The following is a 15,495-nucleotide window of genomic DNA, read 5'->3' on the forward strand; positions in this document are numbered from 1 at the left end:
GTGTATGAGGTTGAACTTGTGCTTACATAGTCATAGGCTGTGTGATTTTATTGCAAGTCTGTGCATCAATGATCATCATCAAAGTCAATGTTCATTTACATTAGAAAACAGGTTGGTGAATCATGCAAACTGACTGACTGATTGGTGTGGTATGATAAGTCTTTGTACAGACAACAAAATTACATTATGCATTTAGGGTGAGATTTGATCTCTGTGGAGGTTTAACTATGGAGGAGTGGATAGAGGAGCGCATGCCTGGGTAAATAATAATCATCATGATAATGGCATAGAAGAAAGCTCCTCCACAGCAGCAAAATATTTAGTAGTGCAGAATTAAAACAAAACCTCATGAGAAAAAGATCCACCTTAAAGCAGATTTACATCTGTAAAGCTCCTCCCCCTAAGATACTGTTACACAATACAGTATACCATGGCCAGTCGTGAGTTATTGCTCATGTATGGAGGTGCGTTTCAGGACAGTACAGTATTTCACTGCAGCTTACTATCTGCATCAGAGAGGGAGACTGCAGACACCTCCAGCATGTTCACTGGTGGGTGGGGGAGTTTTCTTCTTTCTCCGCGCTCACACGGAGAAGGAAAATCAAAAGGAAAATATAAAGCCTGGGGTTAAAAAGAACATGAAACTGGCTGACAGAAACGACAAGCTTTCCCCTGTTGCAAGCAGGAATTGTGTTTAGAGAGAAGGTGTGTGGAGGTGGTTAACCGATTCCATGCCGTTACCATAGGCGGGATTGTGAGGCTAGTGCCAGTGAAATGCGCGCCATAAGCAAAGAAGAAGAGCCACATCCGCCCGACCCGGAAGTGATAGCTACATATCTGTAGTCTAGCCTAACTCTAGGCTGCCAACGCGCAGACGATTAATTTCCTTAGTGCGAGCTCGGATTAATGTTTTATAAGCTCCCAAACATGGTACTTTATCCCATTCCGAGCAGAAAAAAACACTAATAACCCCATGCACGTGTACCGCGGATTATCATGTAGGCTGTTTCTACAATGGGAGGCCTGTGGAGACTAGCAACGGAAGCTAACGGAAGCAGGAAAAAAGGTACCAATAATATATTTTTTAATCAAATCTCGTCTCTCTCGTGGATGGCCCCGATGGTAATAATAGCTTTCCTCAAGATATCTCGTTGATGGCTTGGATTGGGTTAAAAACAAGTTTGTGCTCGTTTTATAGCTGCAGTTGAAGCCAGCTCAACTTAGATTGTAGTGCTGCAGATTTTGTAGCGGCTAAAAACATCGGATACCGCTCGCTTTGTATCTTCATGTCACTGGTTTCTATTGAAAATGAATAGTAGCCTGTAGCTTTGCATCTGCCAGTGTGAAGTTATTGACTGTCAGTCAGATTGGCTTGAGTGGCTGAAAATCCTCTGTATTCCAGCAGTTAGCAGGGGAGATGTGTGTACGGTCATACCAGCCACCATGCACTCACCCAGCATCAACATCATCACACTGCTGGATAGAAACAATGTGTGACTTATGGAGCAAATTGTTGTTCAATATGGTGTCACTCTGTAAATGTTGCAATTAACTTCATCTTGCTGTTTGACATCCACACAGTCTACAACTCATGGATGTAATACAAGACATTAAAGGGACATTTCACCGCTGGAAGAAACTGCAGTAACTCAATGTTAATAGTATTTGTAGTAGATAACAGTAGCACAATTTTAAATTTGCACCCTATGGCCAAAAAATAATGAAGTATGTGTGTTTGACTAGGGTTCGACTGGATTGCTGAATTACTACAATGCCCATAATGCTTTGCTTTAGTGCTCCTTGTGGAGAGGGGGAGGCTGCATGGAGGTGTGACTTTGTAGTCCAGGAAGGAAGTGAGACCAAAGTGAAAATAAAAATAAAAAAACGATATCATTTTCATTGATATCAAACGAGAGAAAAATATATATATCTTTTTAGTTGGCCTCTCCTTCTGCACCATACTCCTTGCTCTTCGCGCATGCGCGTTGTCGTTCACTTCCCTGTATACGGCTCAGAAAGAATGCCTCGTATAAGCTCTCCGTGGTTTTGACTAGATGGATATACTAAGCTCTTAATTTCTGACTTCAACATGCCTCTCGTTCAAAATATGAACGTAATGATAGCGAGGTAAGCAAGCAAAAATATTTCTCCCGGTTTTTGTCCGGAACGGAAGGGGGGGGCTTACAGAGTAAAAGCGGCCATATCTGCGCGGCACCCCGAGCTGTTATTTTGAAATAAATCCTGGCGCTGATTGTGTTAAAGATCTGTATGTGCATTGTGTATATTACTGGAGGATAAATATGATGACGTGACTTATAGAGTTTTAACATCTGCTCTGAATTAACGTCACAATACTATGTGTGACATTCACAATGTCTACAGCTGATGGATGTGACATAAGGTGTACCGTATTTACATTTTCAATGTGATATACAGTATCTTCGGTTAGACAGGATCTTTAATGAACAAATGCTGTATAGACACAATAACATACTAACTGAAATGTATTTTTCAATAAATATTCCAGCAGATGTAGTGCAACATTTCTGACAGTTTTTGTTGAGCAGTGCAAATGTGATTTAAACGACACAGCTTTATGTTTATTAAAGGATCCCCATTAGAGACACATGAATGAGCCTCTAGTCTTCCTGGGGTCTTGTTTTGCTATAATGAACTCAAACATGAATGAAACATGAGTGAATAAACTTCACATCAATTTCGATGCCAATTATCTGTGGGATTCATCCTGTAGCCGAGATTTACACTAAACACTTGACTGGTTAAAGTGAGATCAAAGTCAAAAACTAAATTGTGAAAACATTTTTTTTCTCTCTTTCTTTTTAAATTCCATAAAATGATCGGGACTGAAAAAAATATCCTAAATTCCATGTCTTTTCCCAGATACTTCATGATAGCAAATGTTAGACACCTTTTCACTAGGTTTTCTTACCATGGTTAGTCCTGGTTGCATGCCAGCTCGAATGGCTTCAATCTGAGTAGGAGTGAACTGGATGGTGTTCCTGTAAGACATACAGCAAAGATTTACATTTACTGTTCCCATGACATTACTATACATCTCCATGTTCTTTATGGAGATGTAGCCGTGAGAGTTACATGTGCACGTTTATTATGGATGCTTCATACCACAAGCTTTGCTATGATGTTCTCTAAGCCTTCATGAAAGCCAGTTCAGTCAGGGCCTTCCCCAAAGGACTTTTTACCCCCAAGATTTTAACATCAAAGTACAAACAGAATATTATGGATGCTAATTTTCAGAAAAGAGAGCAATTATTTTGTGGTTATTATCTCCACCCGGGAGATCATGTTTTCAACCTGGTCTGTGTGTGCATGTCTGTCCGCAGATAATCTCGCAAACAACTACACTGATCAGCGTCACACAGCAAGCCAAGGAACAAAATTCTTGAATATATTTCAAATCTGTTCACAACAACCAGGTCTGCTCAAATTTGACATCACGATATGCACATCCAAACATTGTGAAGGCGATGGCATCTTCCCAGAACGCCTGGTGACATGAGCATAATTGTGAATTATGTTTATTAAGAGCCTTCAGATAACCCCTGCTAGGAGAACAATAATATGTTTACATATGATCTTAAAAAAAAGACCCTGGAACTTGACTTTGGCCCTTACCGTTTGGGCTGGTTGTAAGGGTATGGCCCACGGTTTGGGGTGACATGGGGCTCCACAATTAAACATTTGTCGTCCTGTTTTTCTTCTTGTTTTTCTTCTTCCTCATCAGCCTTCCTCTTTTTCCCTTTGTCAGTTTGGTTCTGGATGGGGAATGTAATTCTGGAACCAAAAGCCCAAGGTTGATGGTTAAATAAGGTAAGAAAAGAAGAAAACGGCATAGGTACATTGTGATTAATTAGAGAGGATAGCGAGGTAATGCAATTGCTAGCAACAGTTAGAAAAATAAACAATGCACAATAAACAAAACACTCAATGCTCCTTCATTCATCATTGAACCTTAATAATAAACCTGAGCTCTGCAATCACATGTTGACCCTCACCGGAAAGGCGGTACTTGCAGTTCGCTATTCTCCTCGGTGACCTTGACGGTGTAACCAGGGAAACAGGAGCGCAAGTGGTCGAGGGTGAGGAAGGTGTCGTTGAAGTCCAGAGTGGAGATCTGATTGGGCATTTTGGAGTAGTGGGCACTGCCTGGGTCACCGTAGCCGAGGATGATGTCGTGGAGCCAATCTGGGACGACACACTCCGTGTTCATCAGGTTTCTGATGGTCTCGAGCACTGCCTGATTTACAGGCAGACAACAAATGGGGACAGATAAAAAAATAAAATACAACATATTTTGAAAAACATATGTAGATCAGCTAGTTTTGCTGAGACACCGGCACGCAACCAAGTTTAAATCAGGCATTAGACTTTCACCATTTGAATTGTTCATTTCAGGTTACAAAACTACTAGTCTCTCAAGACAGACTGGCCGCAGTTACATGCAGGCTGATCATTCCGAATAAAATACTTCCGAAGTAATTTTTTTTGCTGCGAGTTTACATGGGAAATGGTCATTCCGAATGATTGTTTACATGGAGATGTGATCTTTTTCCCCACCCGCTGCGGCTCCCCTTCTCCGCTGGGAAGGTGATCATCTCGTTTTTATTTGTACTTTATTATCTACAGCACGGCCAGGGCACGCAACACACTGATTATTATTGTATCAAGGGTCGCTCGTTATTTGAGAGAGAGAGAGATAGAGAGAGAGATCTACAGGCTGTCCCATCTGTGGTCTTGTACATCGCATAAAGCATATTATGCATAGCATATATATGTGCACGATACACTATCGCCGCATCATTATGGCATAATATATTCCGGGCAAAGTAGGCTACCAGAGAATAAATTGGATGTTTAATACTAGATTGATTGCAGCTGCTCATCAATGCAATTAAACTGCAAATCCATTATGTTTCATGACGTTTTGGTTGCAACTTGGAATAGGCAAGTTATAGCCTGTAAAAGTACAAAAGGACATTATAGCGATAATAGCGTATTCTTGGGACTGTGTGTGTGTGTGAGATTACTGAACAGCGGACTAACGGCATTTCGTCCTCTCTCTCCTCCGTTTTTCTGTGAGTCCCCCGATGCACGGTAGCCTACAGTAATCCAGATACATATAGGCTGGCTATATAACCTATATCAAACATGTTTGAAAATTATCAGTGATCATCAACTCGGGACGGTTGGATCTTTGAACACTCACAGATCAGGGGGATCATCATCACTGCTGCTGCTCCACGTTTTTTTGTGTGGATTTCGGATCTGCAAAATGCACGAAATAACGCGCTCTATGTGCAAACTCCTCGGCGCGCCTTGGATATGAGCACCTTGGAGTTGGAGCGCCTTGGAAATGAGCATGCTCAGAAAGACCAGAATGAATTTACATCCGAAGCAGTGTATACATGAGTCCAATTTTCTTTCAATCGCATTGAACATCGGAATAATCGCATCGAGCATTTTCATTCGGATTTAAGTTTTTGTAGGTGTTTACATGACGTTTAATAGGATTTAACTTCTATTCGGAATTAAGAGGGGTTGAAAGACCTCATGTAAACGTGGCCACTGTTGACTCACGTCAACTGGGGTCGCTGTTTTTCCAGATTGCAAAACTTTTTGGGGGTAGAAAAAAAAGACTGGATCAGACTGCAATAGCTCTACAGTTTGACTAATGGGGGAATGGGAAGTGTGTGCATCTGTCAATTATATTTTAATGAGCTGCCAACTGTCAAATTCTTAATAGGGAACCTCATCACAGATGAGGGGAGGAGAAGAATCTTTCTGGATTTGCTATGAGTTACAGTTGAGTTTCTTCAAAACAGAAAGAAACCCTTGTTTCATTTAGAAAACATCTGCCAATCTGGTGGATTTGAAATGACAAATGGACTTAGAGAAAATATATCTGCATTTTGAGCTTCACAAACTTAAAACTTGAAAATGGAGCACAACATCCTAACATTCAAACTCCAGTCTATCTGTCCACATCCATTTTTCTCTGCACTGCAGTGAGTTGACCAATCATCTGAAATTTCACATGGGCATTTGAGCATTGCTCAATGCATATTTGGCAAATTGGCATATGAACGGAGTGAAGAAGGCACATTTTCTGCCACGGGGTGTGGGATCTGATCGGTCAAGGTCCCATAATCTGGCCAGACAGTGGGACCAGGCTTCAGGCTACATTATACATACACAATGCCAGAAAGAAAGCGGGCTCAACAATGGTGCCAAGATATGAAGGACTTTGATTTAAAAGCATGGCAAGCAGCAGACCTAGTATGAGCCTGCTGTTATTATGTAGTCAATAAAGCACAGAAGTGGCCATGGTCCCATAGCTCAGATGGACGGTGGGTCAAAACATGGCTGGCTTTATGGTTGGAGTGTACACCCACACAATGCCAGAGAGAGAAATATGGCTCAATTGTGCAAAGTTGTAGTAGCAGTTGCAATCCCAATTCTGCACATATTTGGTGTGCGTGCATCCCTGGATATGGACTAGTTAGACAAATAGCCTATATGAAAGTAAAATAAAACAAATCCAATGCATTTAGCCTTTTCATGGCTTGTGAAAACAAAACAAAAAAAACAACCCATGATGGCATGTGGATTAGCAGCTCTTGAAACAAGGATATAGGACGGGGATTTCCTTTTTTCTTATCATGCTCTGCCATCAGGCTCCTGCAAGGCTGCAAGCTGATCCCACTGTATGTAGTATAACTGACGGGCTTGTTGCCAGGGATGGATTCTTGGAGGGAGAGAGAGTAGAGAGGGGAGAGCATTGCAAGGTCACCCAGGGAGGAGTCTGTTTGGGGGACCGGTGGGAGGGGTGTGGGGGCTTGATCCGGTGGTAATCCCACCAATGCCCTGCCCTGAGCCCTCCAGCTCAAAGACCCAATACATGTGATTGATCACCCAGGGGAGATGCTGGGAGGGCAAGAGCTCATGGCCTGGAGAGGCAATCCTCCAACATAAGAGGAAAAGGAGGGGAACAGAGAGGTAGAGGGAGAAAGAAGAGGCAGGCAAATATCTAAGTGCGGCTACTTAGATATTTTCCCATCTATCCCGATCCCACTTGTGTTTACTAATGTGTGTGTGCTGGTAACGGTAAACACAAAAGAGGAAGACAGATGTTTGACAGGGTAGTCCATGAGGACAACCAATTTTACAGTCTTATCCCAATATCATGATCCATCTGTGTTTCAGCATCTTGGAAAGATGCCATGTGTTTATTGGTGTCTAACGATGGGTGACAGAATGAGCTTCAAGTTGCCTTGGGCAATGCCAGCCACATTGGAAGCTGTCTGTCTGTCTGTCTGTCTGTCTGTCTGTCTGTCTGTCTGTCTGTCTGTCTCGACCACATATTTTTTCTCCCGATCCCATTCCGATCATTTGATATTGAGTATCTGCCGATACCGATTTTTCCCCAATCCGATATTTATATTTTCATAGAACACTTACACCATATCACAATAGTACAATATCCTAAATCACAGACAATATCCAGTCTAATATGATACGGGTATCATATTGATACTAGGGATCAAGTTCTTTGCTCCCAATCCGATTCCGACAATTTGAAAATGACATGATCGGTCCAGATTTGCGATCACGTGATCAGATCGGGACAACCCTATTAGCAATGACAAGATATCTTTAATCTCTCTGCAGGTATTTATCACCTACAATCTAAGATCCTCATATTAAACAGCCCATACCTTGAAGTTATTCTCCTTGGGTTTGCGCCTCATGATAATGTTGAAGGTCTCATAGGGATCCTCTATTTTGTTCTGGATGCTGCTGGTCATGTCCTGCTGGTACTGGTTTGGATCCAGCCACACACGGAATGTTCTGGCATCTCCTCGCAGCTTAGGTTTAGGATCGGGTCCTGGGGGGATATTGGTTACAAATTATACATTTCAACTGTTTCAATGGTGGGCAACTGGGCACAGACATCGAGACAATTTAGGTATTTTACAATTTAAGCATTTAGCAGATGTTCTTAACCCATTTTGGGCGGGAACCCCTTTTGGTGTTAGCATTATGTTATGCTTTAGCTATTGAAAAATAGCAGATCTACAAGCTCATAGCGCGGCACCGAGTGCCGCGCTATGAACTTGTAGGTCTGCTATTTTTGAAAAATCAAAGAACGACTGACACAGAAACATAGCTTTTTCAGAAAACTGTCAGGATTTAGAAGACATTTTTAGAATCTGATCTCAGGTCAAAATGGGTTAATCCAAAGCGATTTAAAGTAAGTAGGGTAAACACGAGGTAATACATCAAAGGCATACGAATAGTAATCTAGGATCATGGTTAAACCAAGAACCTATCATTTGGTGGGTTAGGGTTAGTACTGTATGTGTACAAGATGGGTGCTTCAGAAAACCAGCATTTACTTTACTGTTGAGACCAATGTCTTTATTTGGATCTCCATTAGCTTCCACCAAAGTAGCAGAGCTCTTCCTGGGGTCCACAAAATGGTGGTTCAACCCATTTGAGAAGAAATGTTTTGATCAGATATCATTTGACCAGAAAAGTACATAATACTAGCAAAAGTAATGTGGAAGGGGACAAGAGACTAATGTACCATTAGGTGCCAGCATATATACAATGGGATGTGTCGGTTTCAGACTTATTTATTTGTCGCTCTGTGTGTGAATGTGCAAAAGACAGTATGTGACTTCTGTCTTTTTATGGGAGTGAAATCAGTGAATTGTCTGCCAAAGAATTTCCTACAAGTGAGTAGGTGCTAATGCACTACGTGAGCAATGCCATACCTTCGTCATAAAAATACATAACATAGAGCATGTGCTACAGTGCTATGTGCCATGCAACTTGAGCCAGCTGCCAAATGTGGGGCACATATGTTGGTTTAACCTCAGTCTAAGAGTCAAGGGACTTGCATAATTCTCAAGCAGACCTGTACAAGGCTATTTCTTGAATATGTAGCTAATGAGCTAGATTGGATCAATGTGCAATCTGTCAGTAGCTTATATAACCACTGCTAATGTACATCATTCTTTTGACTATGACACAAACATGCAGACATATGGCCGATTCCAGAATTTTTGGTATTTTTCACTAATCAGTAATGAAACTAATTTATTTTATTTCAAAAAAGAAAAATCTGTATTGAGTGAGTGGCTAATAATACTAATCCTATACTAGAAAATACTGTTCCTGAAGAAACAGTGTGGGCTCGAGTAGTTCCTTACTCGATGATGGATTGACCCACATGGCATCCCTCTGTCTTCCCATTGGTTGACCCGCACGACGTCAGAGCCCAGCAGGACAACGGTCCCGGGAATAATAATACTATTCGACAGGGCTCCTATTAGGTCACATATGCTACCAAATTTCTTAAGGTGCGAGTAAAAATGTAACGAGGCCATGATGTCATAAGATTTGCGGATTCACCGTTTTGCCTGTTTACATGGAGAAGGGAGAAAACTGCGTTCTCCAAGATTTCCACTCTGGAAGGTGCTTTCGCGTTTTCACCTCCTGAAAACACCGTTCTCGTCTAAAGGGACACCAGCAAACGATACTTTATTTTGCCGTTTTCTATGAACACCGTTGTCGTGTAAAGACCACCTTAGTGCTGGGGAACAGAGACGCATCGCTCCAACGATGTACTCATTGTGCTGTGATAGAAGTTGGAACAATCCATATCTCGACATGAAAACAGGAAATAATCAAAGCAATGCTTTGTTTTTGGTTTAAATCTAATTAAGGTAGGCTACAAGATAAATGTGTCACGGAGGGAGCTTTAACGCGAGAGACAAGAATCCATGCATAGTTTTGTTTTCGGTCGAGACTCACTGTAAACTGTCTGTCTTCACTACCAAATGAATCACGTTTCAGCTTGACCCGTTATCAATTTTAATCAATTTAAAAGTAACATTGTGTGATTAAATGTATGTGCTTTGCTTTCTAATACCGAGCAACTTAAAGTCAAAAGCCTACCGACTCCGAGGCTTATATAACTCTATGCTCCGAGGCATGTGTGCACCCACACCGTCCGTGTCTGTGGTCAGTGTGAAGTCTGTGTTAACAGGCAGGCATATTTCGTCGTATGCCGCATCGCGTAGAAAACATAACTAATCTACAAGCTCACAACACGTTGCAACGACACATTGTGGACTTTTAAATCGGCGTGCGTTAACACACGGCACTGTCGTACGATTAAGTAAAGCTTGAGGGAGACTTCTCCTGCCTTCTGCCCCTGACTGACGGTTCTGTGATCTCGCGAGACCAGCCATCGCTACTCGAGCCCACAACAATTACAATTTGCTGAAGTCACTTTGATTCGGACATAACCATAAACAAACCTTACCCTATACACCCATATATAGGCAGGACCACAGCCACATCACTACGACTCAGACAAAACCATAAACAAACCTTACCCTATACACCCATATATAGGCAGGACCACAGCCACATCACTACGACTCAGACAAAACCATAAACAAACCTTACCCTATACACCCATATATAGGCAGGACCACAGCCACATCACTACGACTCAGACAAAACCATAAACAAACCTTACCCTATACACCCATATATAGGCAGGACCACAGCCACATCACTACGACTCAGACAAAACCATAAACAAACCTTACCCTATACACCCATATATAGGCAGGACCACAGCCACATCACTACGACTCAGACAAAACCATAAACAAACCTTACCCTATACACCCATATATAGGCAGGACCACGGCCACATCACTACGACTCAGACAAAACCATAAACAAACCTTACCCTATACACCCATATATAGGCAGGACCACAGCCACATCACTACGACTCAGACATAACCATAAACAAACCTTACCCTATACACCCATATATAGGCAGGACCACGGCCACATCACTACGACTCAGACAAAACCATAAACAAACCCAATATGCCCATATATAGGCATGTACAGTATGGAGATCCGGTTGTCCAGAGCCACAGATCCGAGGGCTATGCCTATATGACGTGGTACGCATCGGCAAGGACTCAAGGGAGTGTGGTGCCCGCCGTCGAGTAGTTCGGTATCCACCAATCCTGTCTGATATTGTGATATTTCAGTGACTCTCTAATCAAATAAATTAAGAATATAATGTGATGAAAAGAATGAAAATTCCGTTTGTAGACAATAGACATGCCATGTGGTATCCGTTTCATGCAAAAACCCTCAATTCTGGAATGGCCCTAAGGCCTTCTATATAAGGGAGGCAGACAGACACAGAAAGGGACAGAGACAGGTTCCTTGAAAACAGACTAAACCCTCAAAAACCAGAACTGCAATGTTAAATATAATTTTATTTCCCCCACAAAGCCAAACCAGCTCGCCTTGCTAAAAACAGCTTATCCTTCAGTTCTCCGGCTGGGCACTGCCTCACCTCAGCAGTAATAGGCCTTACATTCTGATGCCTCTCAGGCAGGAACAGGCGTTGCAATGCCCGACAGACTAGCAGAGAGCTTTTGGCTTACTCCCATAGGGGGCTAGAGGGTGATGCTTTCGCAGACATATAAATGGAATTCCTTCATGGTAGCGCAGGGCAGGGAATGGGATAGTGAAACTCAATCCTGTTGGCCTCTGATGTTTGAATGTTTTTGTTACTCTGCGGGTGTATCATAAAATCCCCCTGATGATGATAGTTCAGGATTGGAACCTACACCCAATACAACATGGGGTAAAGTAGTTGTTGTCGAACAGCTGGACCTAGGTTTGGTTGACTACATCAAGACAGGCAGGCCGTCTTCAATGCAAGAAGCTGTGAATTATTGAAATTTACGATTTAGGGAACATTTGATTTGACGGTGATATGAGTCACGTGATTTCCTACCATAGTTTCCAACGCTAGCGCCACAGAATAAATTCAATGTCAAATTCAAAGTCTATGATGGGAAATGGCTAATATTGTTCATTATAATGAACTACCATGTTCCCACATGATTTTCAGTAATCAATAGTAATCAATAGTACCAATTATAAAATGGTATCCAAAACGAGTTTGTCAGTTCGAACTACTAACTAACAACTGGTTATTTGAGTGTTAAAGGCGAGATGACGCCCTAATTGAAGAGCGCCTCCTGGCATGATCAAAGCAGCATTTATTTATTATACACTTCCAGACAATTCACTTGCTGGATGAAGGTCACCACCAGGCCAAGTCAGCAGGGTACCACCCCCCGTTGTGCAAGATATGAGACTGCTGTGGCCCAGCGTGTATTCAATATAAGCTTTTTTCAAATACCAGTCCCACTAATGTTTGGGCAATTTGGTTTGTTTAATGGACTGCAATCATTTGATTTATATGATATTAAATGCATTAAAGATGCTGTCTTTACAGTGCTCGCTATATTTTGTGTGAATATCAATCATACTGTGAAGCCTGTATCGGGACACAAATTGCATCAGGGTGCACCATCTCATGCCGATGATCTTCTATGTATATTTTGCTGTATGTGGGGGTGCACCCAGGGGGGGCCTTAAAGATCAGGAGGCCCCTGGAGGCTCGAGGCCCATTTCAATTGAAACATATATAAGGCCGCCACTGGGTGCACCATAGGAATGCGGGCGATGCAGCTGTGGTCTTCAATCCAATAAAGGAAGCAGAGAGCAAAGACAGGAAGCTCTCAGGTGTTGCTGCTGACCTCAGGTTAATGAAATGGTAATGTAGACAGGTTGGGTCACGCTGTGACCGTCACCATGACAACCCTGCACTGACCTGCTCCATTGGGCTTGATGGGAGGGGGAATGTCACCGGTGTGTAACTGTTAAGAAAGTGGTGCGTGATTCAGCGTGTGTGGGTGTGTGTATATGTGCATATACACGTGTGATTGTGAGTGTGTACTGTGCTCATGTGTCAATGTGGTTATAGACGGTTATGTCCGTGCAAACAAAATAATGCATATATGTGGGTATGGCTATGTCAGTGTGTTTAGCTCTGTATACAAATGTGTACAGAACTATGCACTTGCATCAATGTGGTTATAACGGGATGTGTGTGTTTGATTTGTATACATGTGTGTATGAGTGTGCATGTGCATCAATGTGGATGTTTTAGATCTGTGTGCGTGTGTGTGTGCGCGCACGCGAGAACCTACCCTCCTCAATAACACGTCCCTTGTCATCCAGCATGCCCTGCACCTCACAGCCCCTCACGTACACCAGGCCAGTCTGTTCCACGAAGGGCTGCCGCCGGTCGAAGCGTGTGCCATAGGGCAGGCAGGGCCGCACCGTGACCAGAAAGCAAACATCATGCTTCCGCAGCCCTAGAGAAAGAGAGATGGGGGTTAAGGGAGAGAGAGAGAGAGAGAGCCGCGTCAGCACATGGCTTATCTTTAAAACATGAAGCTATATTATACAATGGGAAAAAGGCCAGGGAAGAGAATGAAATTATAGGGGTAAGAGAAAGCAAATTTGTTTTTAGTGTGTGGAAAAGTGAAGGAGGGTATATAGAGCAAGAGAGAAGAAAAGTATCTGAAACTGGCATCTGGGATGGTCTAATCTAAGCATGGTGAGCTTCATACCTACAGTAGTAGTGACAATTCCTTTACACTTGAAAAAGGCCCCTTCGTATGTGAAAACCCCCTGCACCCCCAGACACTACACAAGAACAATGTTGGTGTAACTAAGATAAGTACTGGTAACTAAAATAAATAGATTTTAACATGCATAGATCATCAACTAAAATACACCTTTCAAGATTAAGTCAATTTGGCTTTCATGCTTTTACACAGAAAAGATGCCAGAGCAGCTTTGTGTTTTGGCGATGTGAGTGGCTTTGGAGATGTAAATTACCTACAGCAGAGATAAAAAATCTCAATGCAAAGAGCCTTGATTTGATTTATTGGCTAATTCATTTAGAACGATTTGGATAATATATTGAAAATATGTGCTGAATATCTGAAGCTTACAAAAAGGCATTTGGGACAACCCTACGGCTGACAAGCTACAATAACATTATCTACCGTGCCTGTTCCTTGCATGCCGAGAGAGAGACAGCACAAAATGAGGAAATAAAACACAGAGGGTTGGACGGTCCCAAGAACTGGCACGCCTGCACACAGACAAGGCTAGGCAGGGGTCAACACAGGCCAAGGCCAGGGACGATTGGATAGAGTGCTCAGGGAAGAATTTATGGAGGACATAAACTGCTTACTTGATTGTTGTGCAACACTGCTGTTGTGATTCCCTGGCCTAGTAAGCCCACAAGACAATTTGCCTTGTGGGCATCCCGTCTGTTATAGGGTAAACTAGAAAAAGTGCCCTTCTGGGCACAGGTCTCCAACAGGAGGATAGGAGTGTGTGTGTGATGTTTGGCAAAATGTTTAGGAGTAAAAATGTTGTTGTTGTTTTTGTGTGTGTGTGTGTGTGTGTGTGTGTGTGTGTGTGTGTGTGTGTGTGTGTGTGTGTGTGTGTGTGTGACGCGACTTGGCCTGTTGTAGCGCCACCATGAGGCTGATTTGAAAACTGTCAACTTTGTCAAGTGGCATTCCTTCCTCAGCCTAGTGGGAATATGCATGCACAGTTTCACCGCAATCGGATGCTGTGTTGAGGAGTTGTGGCTACTCCTGAAAAGTTTAGAAGCCAATCGTAGCCAATCAGGATGGATCGTGATCACATGACTATGGAGAGCATGTGTACCGATTTGCGTTTGGATAAAATCTGAAGGAGTAATATTAGAAAATGTGTTTTACATGTCTGGCTCCTGGTGGCGCTATAAAGAGCAGATGTGAAAAATTCCAGGCAAAGGTTTTTCCTTGGCCTCTAGGGAGTGTGCATACCAAGTTTTACACAGATCCGTGCAGTTAGAGGTAAAAACACTAATCGGCCATAGCGCCACCATGAGGCTGAGTTGAAAATGTTCAAGTGGCATTTCTTCCTCGGCCTAGTGGGAATGTGCGTGCACAATTTCACGGAAATCACACAATGTGTTCATGATTTGTGGCATTTTGTTTGAAACTAAGCACTCCTGCAAACTTTGGAAGCCAATCTTAGCCAATACATGATGGAGTCTGAAAAATCTGAAAGACCCGTTTCGTTGAATGGCTCTAGAGAGACTGTGTACCAATTTGTGTGATGTTTGAACAAAATCTGTAGGTGTACTGTCCAAAAAAGTGTTTTGCACAAACCGGCCTCCTGGTGGCGCTATAAGAGGCCAATGTGAAAACCTTGGGGCAGAGGTTCAGATGTGGCATTCAGGGAGTGTGTGTGCAGAGTATGGCTGCGATCAAGCCAACGGTGCCGGAGATTAGCTGTCCACAGACGGACGGACGGACAGACACACAGACACACACACACACACACACGGACGGACGGAATGCAAAACATACTCTCTCCCCATGCCTTCGGCCTGGTGGAGACAATGATGCACAGTTGCACATTGTGCAGAAATAAACAATAGTCTAAATCTGACAACTTTAACATTTGCATAATAAAAGTAAG

The 15,495-nt window shown here is 42.7% G+C and overlaps 1 protein-coding gene across 6 annotated transcripts in view; it reads right to left on the reverse strand.

The window, feature by feature from the left end:
* The window catches only part of aqr (aquarius intron-binding spliceosomal factor), an 88,647-nt gene that overhangs the window by 47,635 nt on the left and 25,517 nt on the right, over window positions 1-15,495 (reverse strand). For all 6 annotated transcript variants that reach the window (XM_079528505.1, XM_079528507.1, XM_079528509.1 and 3 more), the window contains exons 19-23: window positions 13,152-13,319; window positions 7,755-7,924; window positions 4,035-4,276; window positions 3,655-3,813; window positions 2,951-3,020 (exon numbers count right to left, since the gene is read on the reverse strand). In XM_079528505.1, coding sequence (XP_079384631.1) covers window positions 2,951-3,020; window positions 3,655-3,813; window positions 4,035-4,276; window positions 7,755-7,924; window positions 13,152-13,319 — 809 coding nt within the window. The remainder of the gene's footprint in view (window positions 1-2,950; window positions 3,021-3,654; window positions 3,814-4,034; window positions 4,277-7,754; window positions 7,925-13,151; window positions 13,320-15,495) is intronic.

The sequence above is a fragment of the Electrona antarctica genome (assembly GCF_951216825.1).
Source record: "Electrona antarctica genome assembly, chromosome: 18".
Taxonomy (NCBI): Eukaryota; Metazoa; Chordata; class Actinopteri; order Myctophiformes; family Myctophidae; genus Electrona; species Electrona antarctica.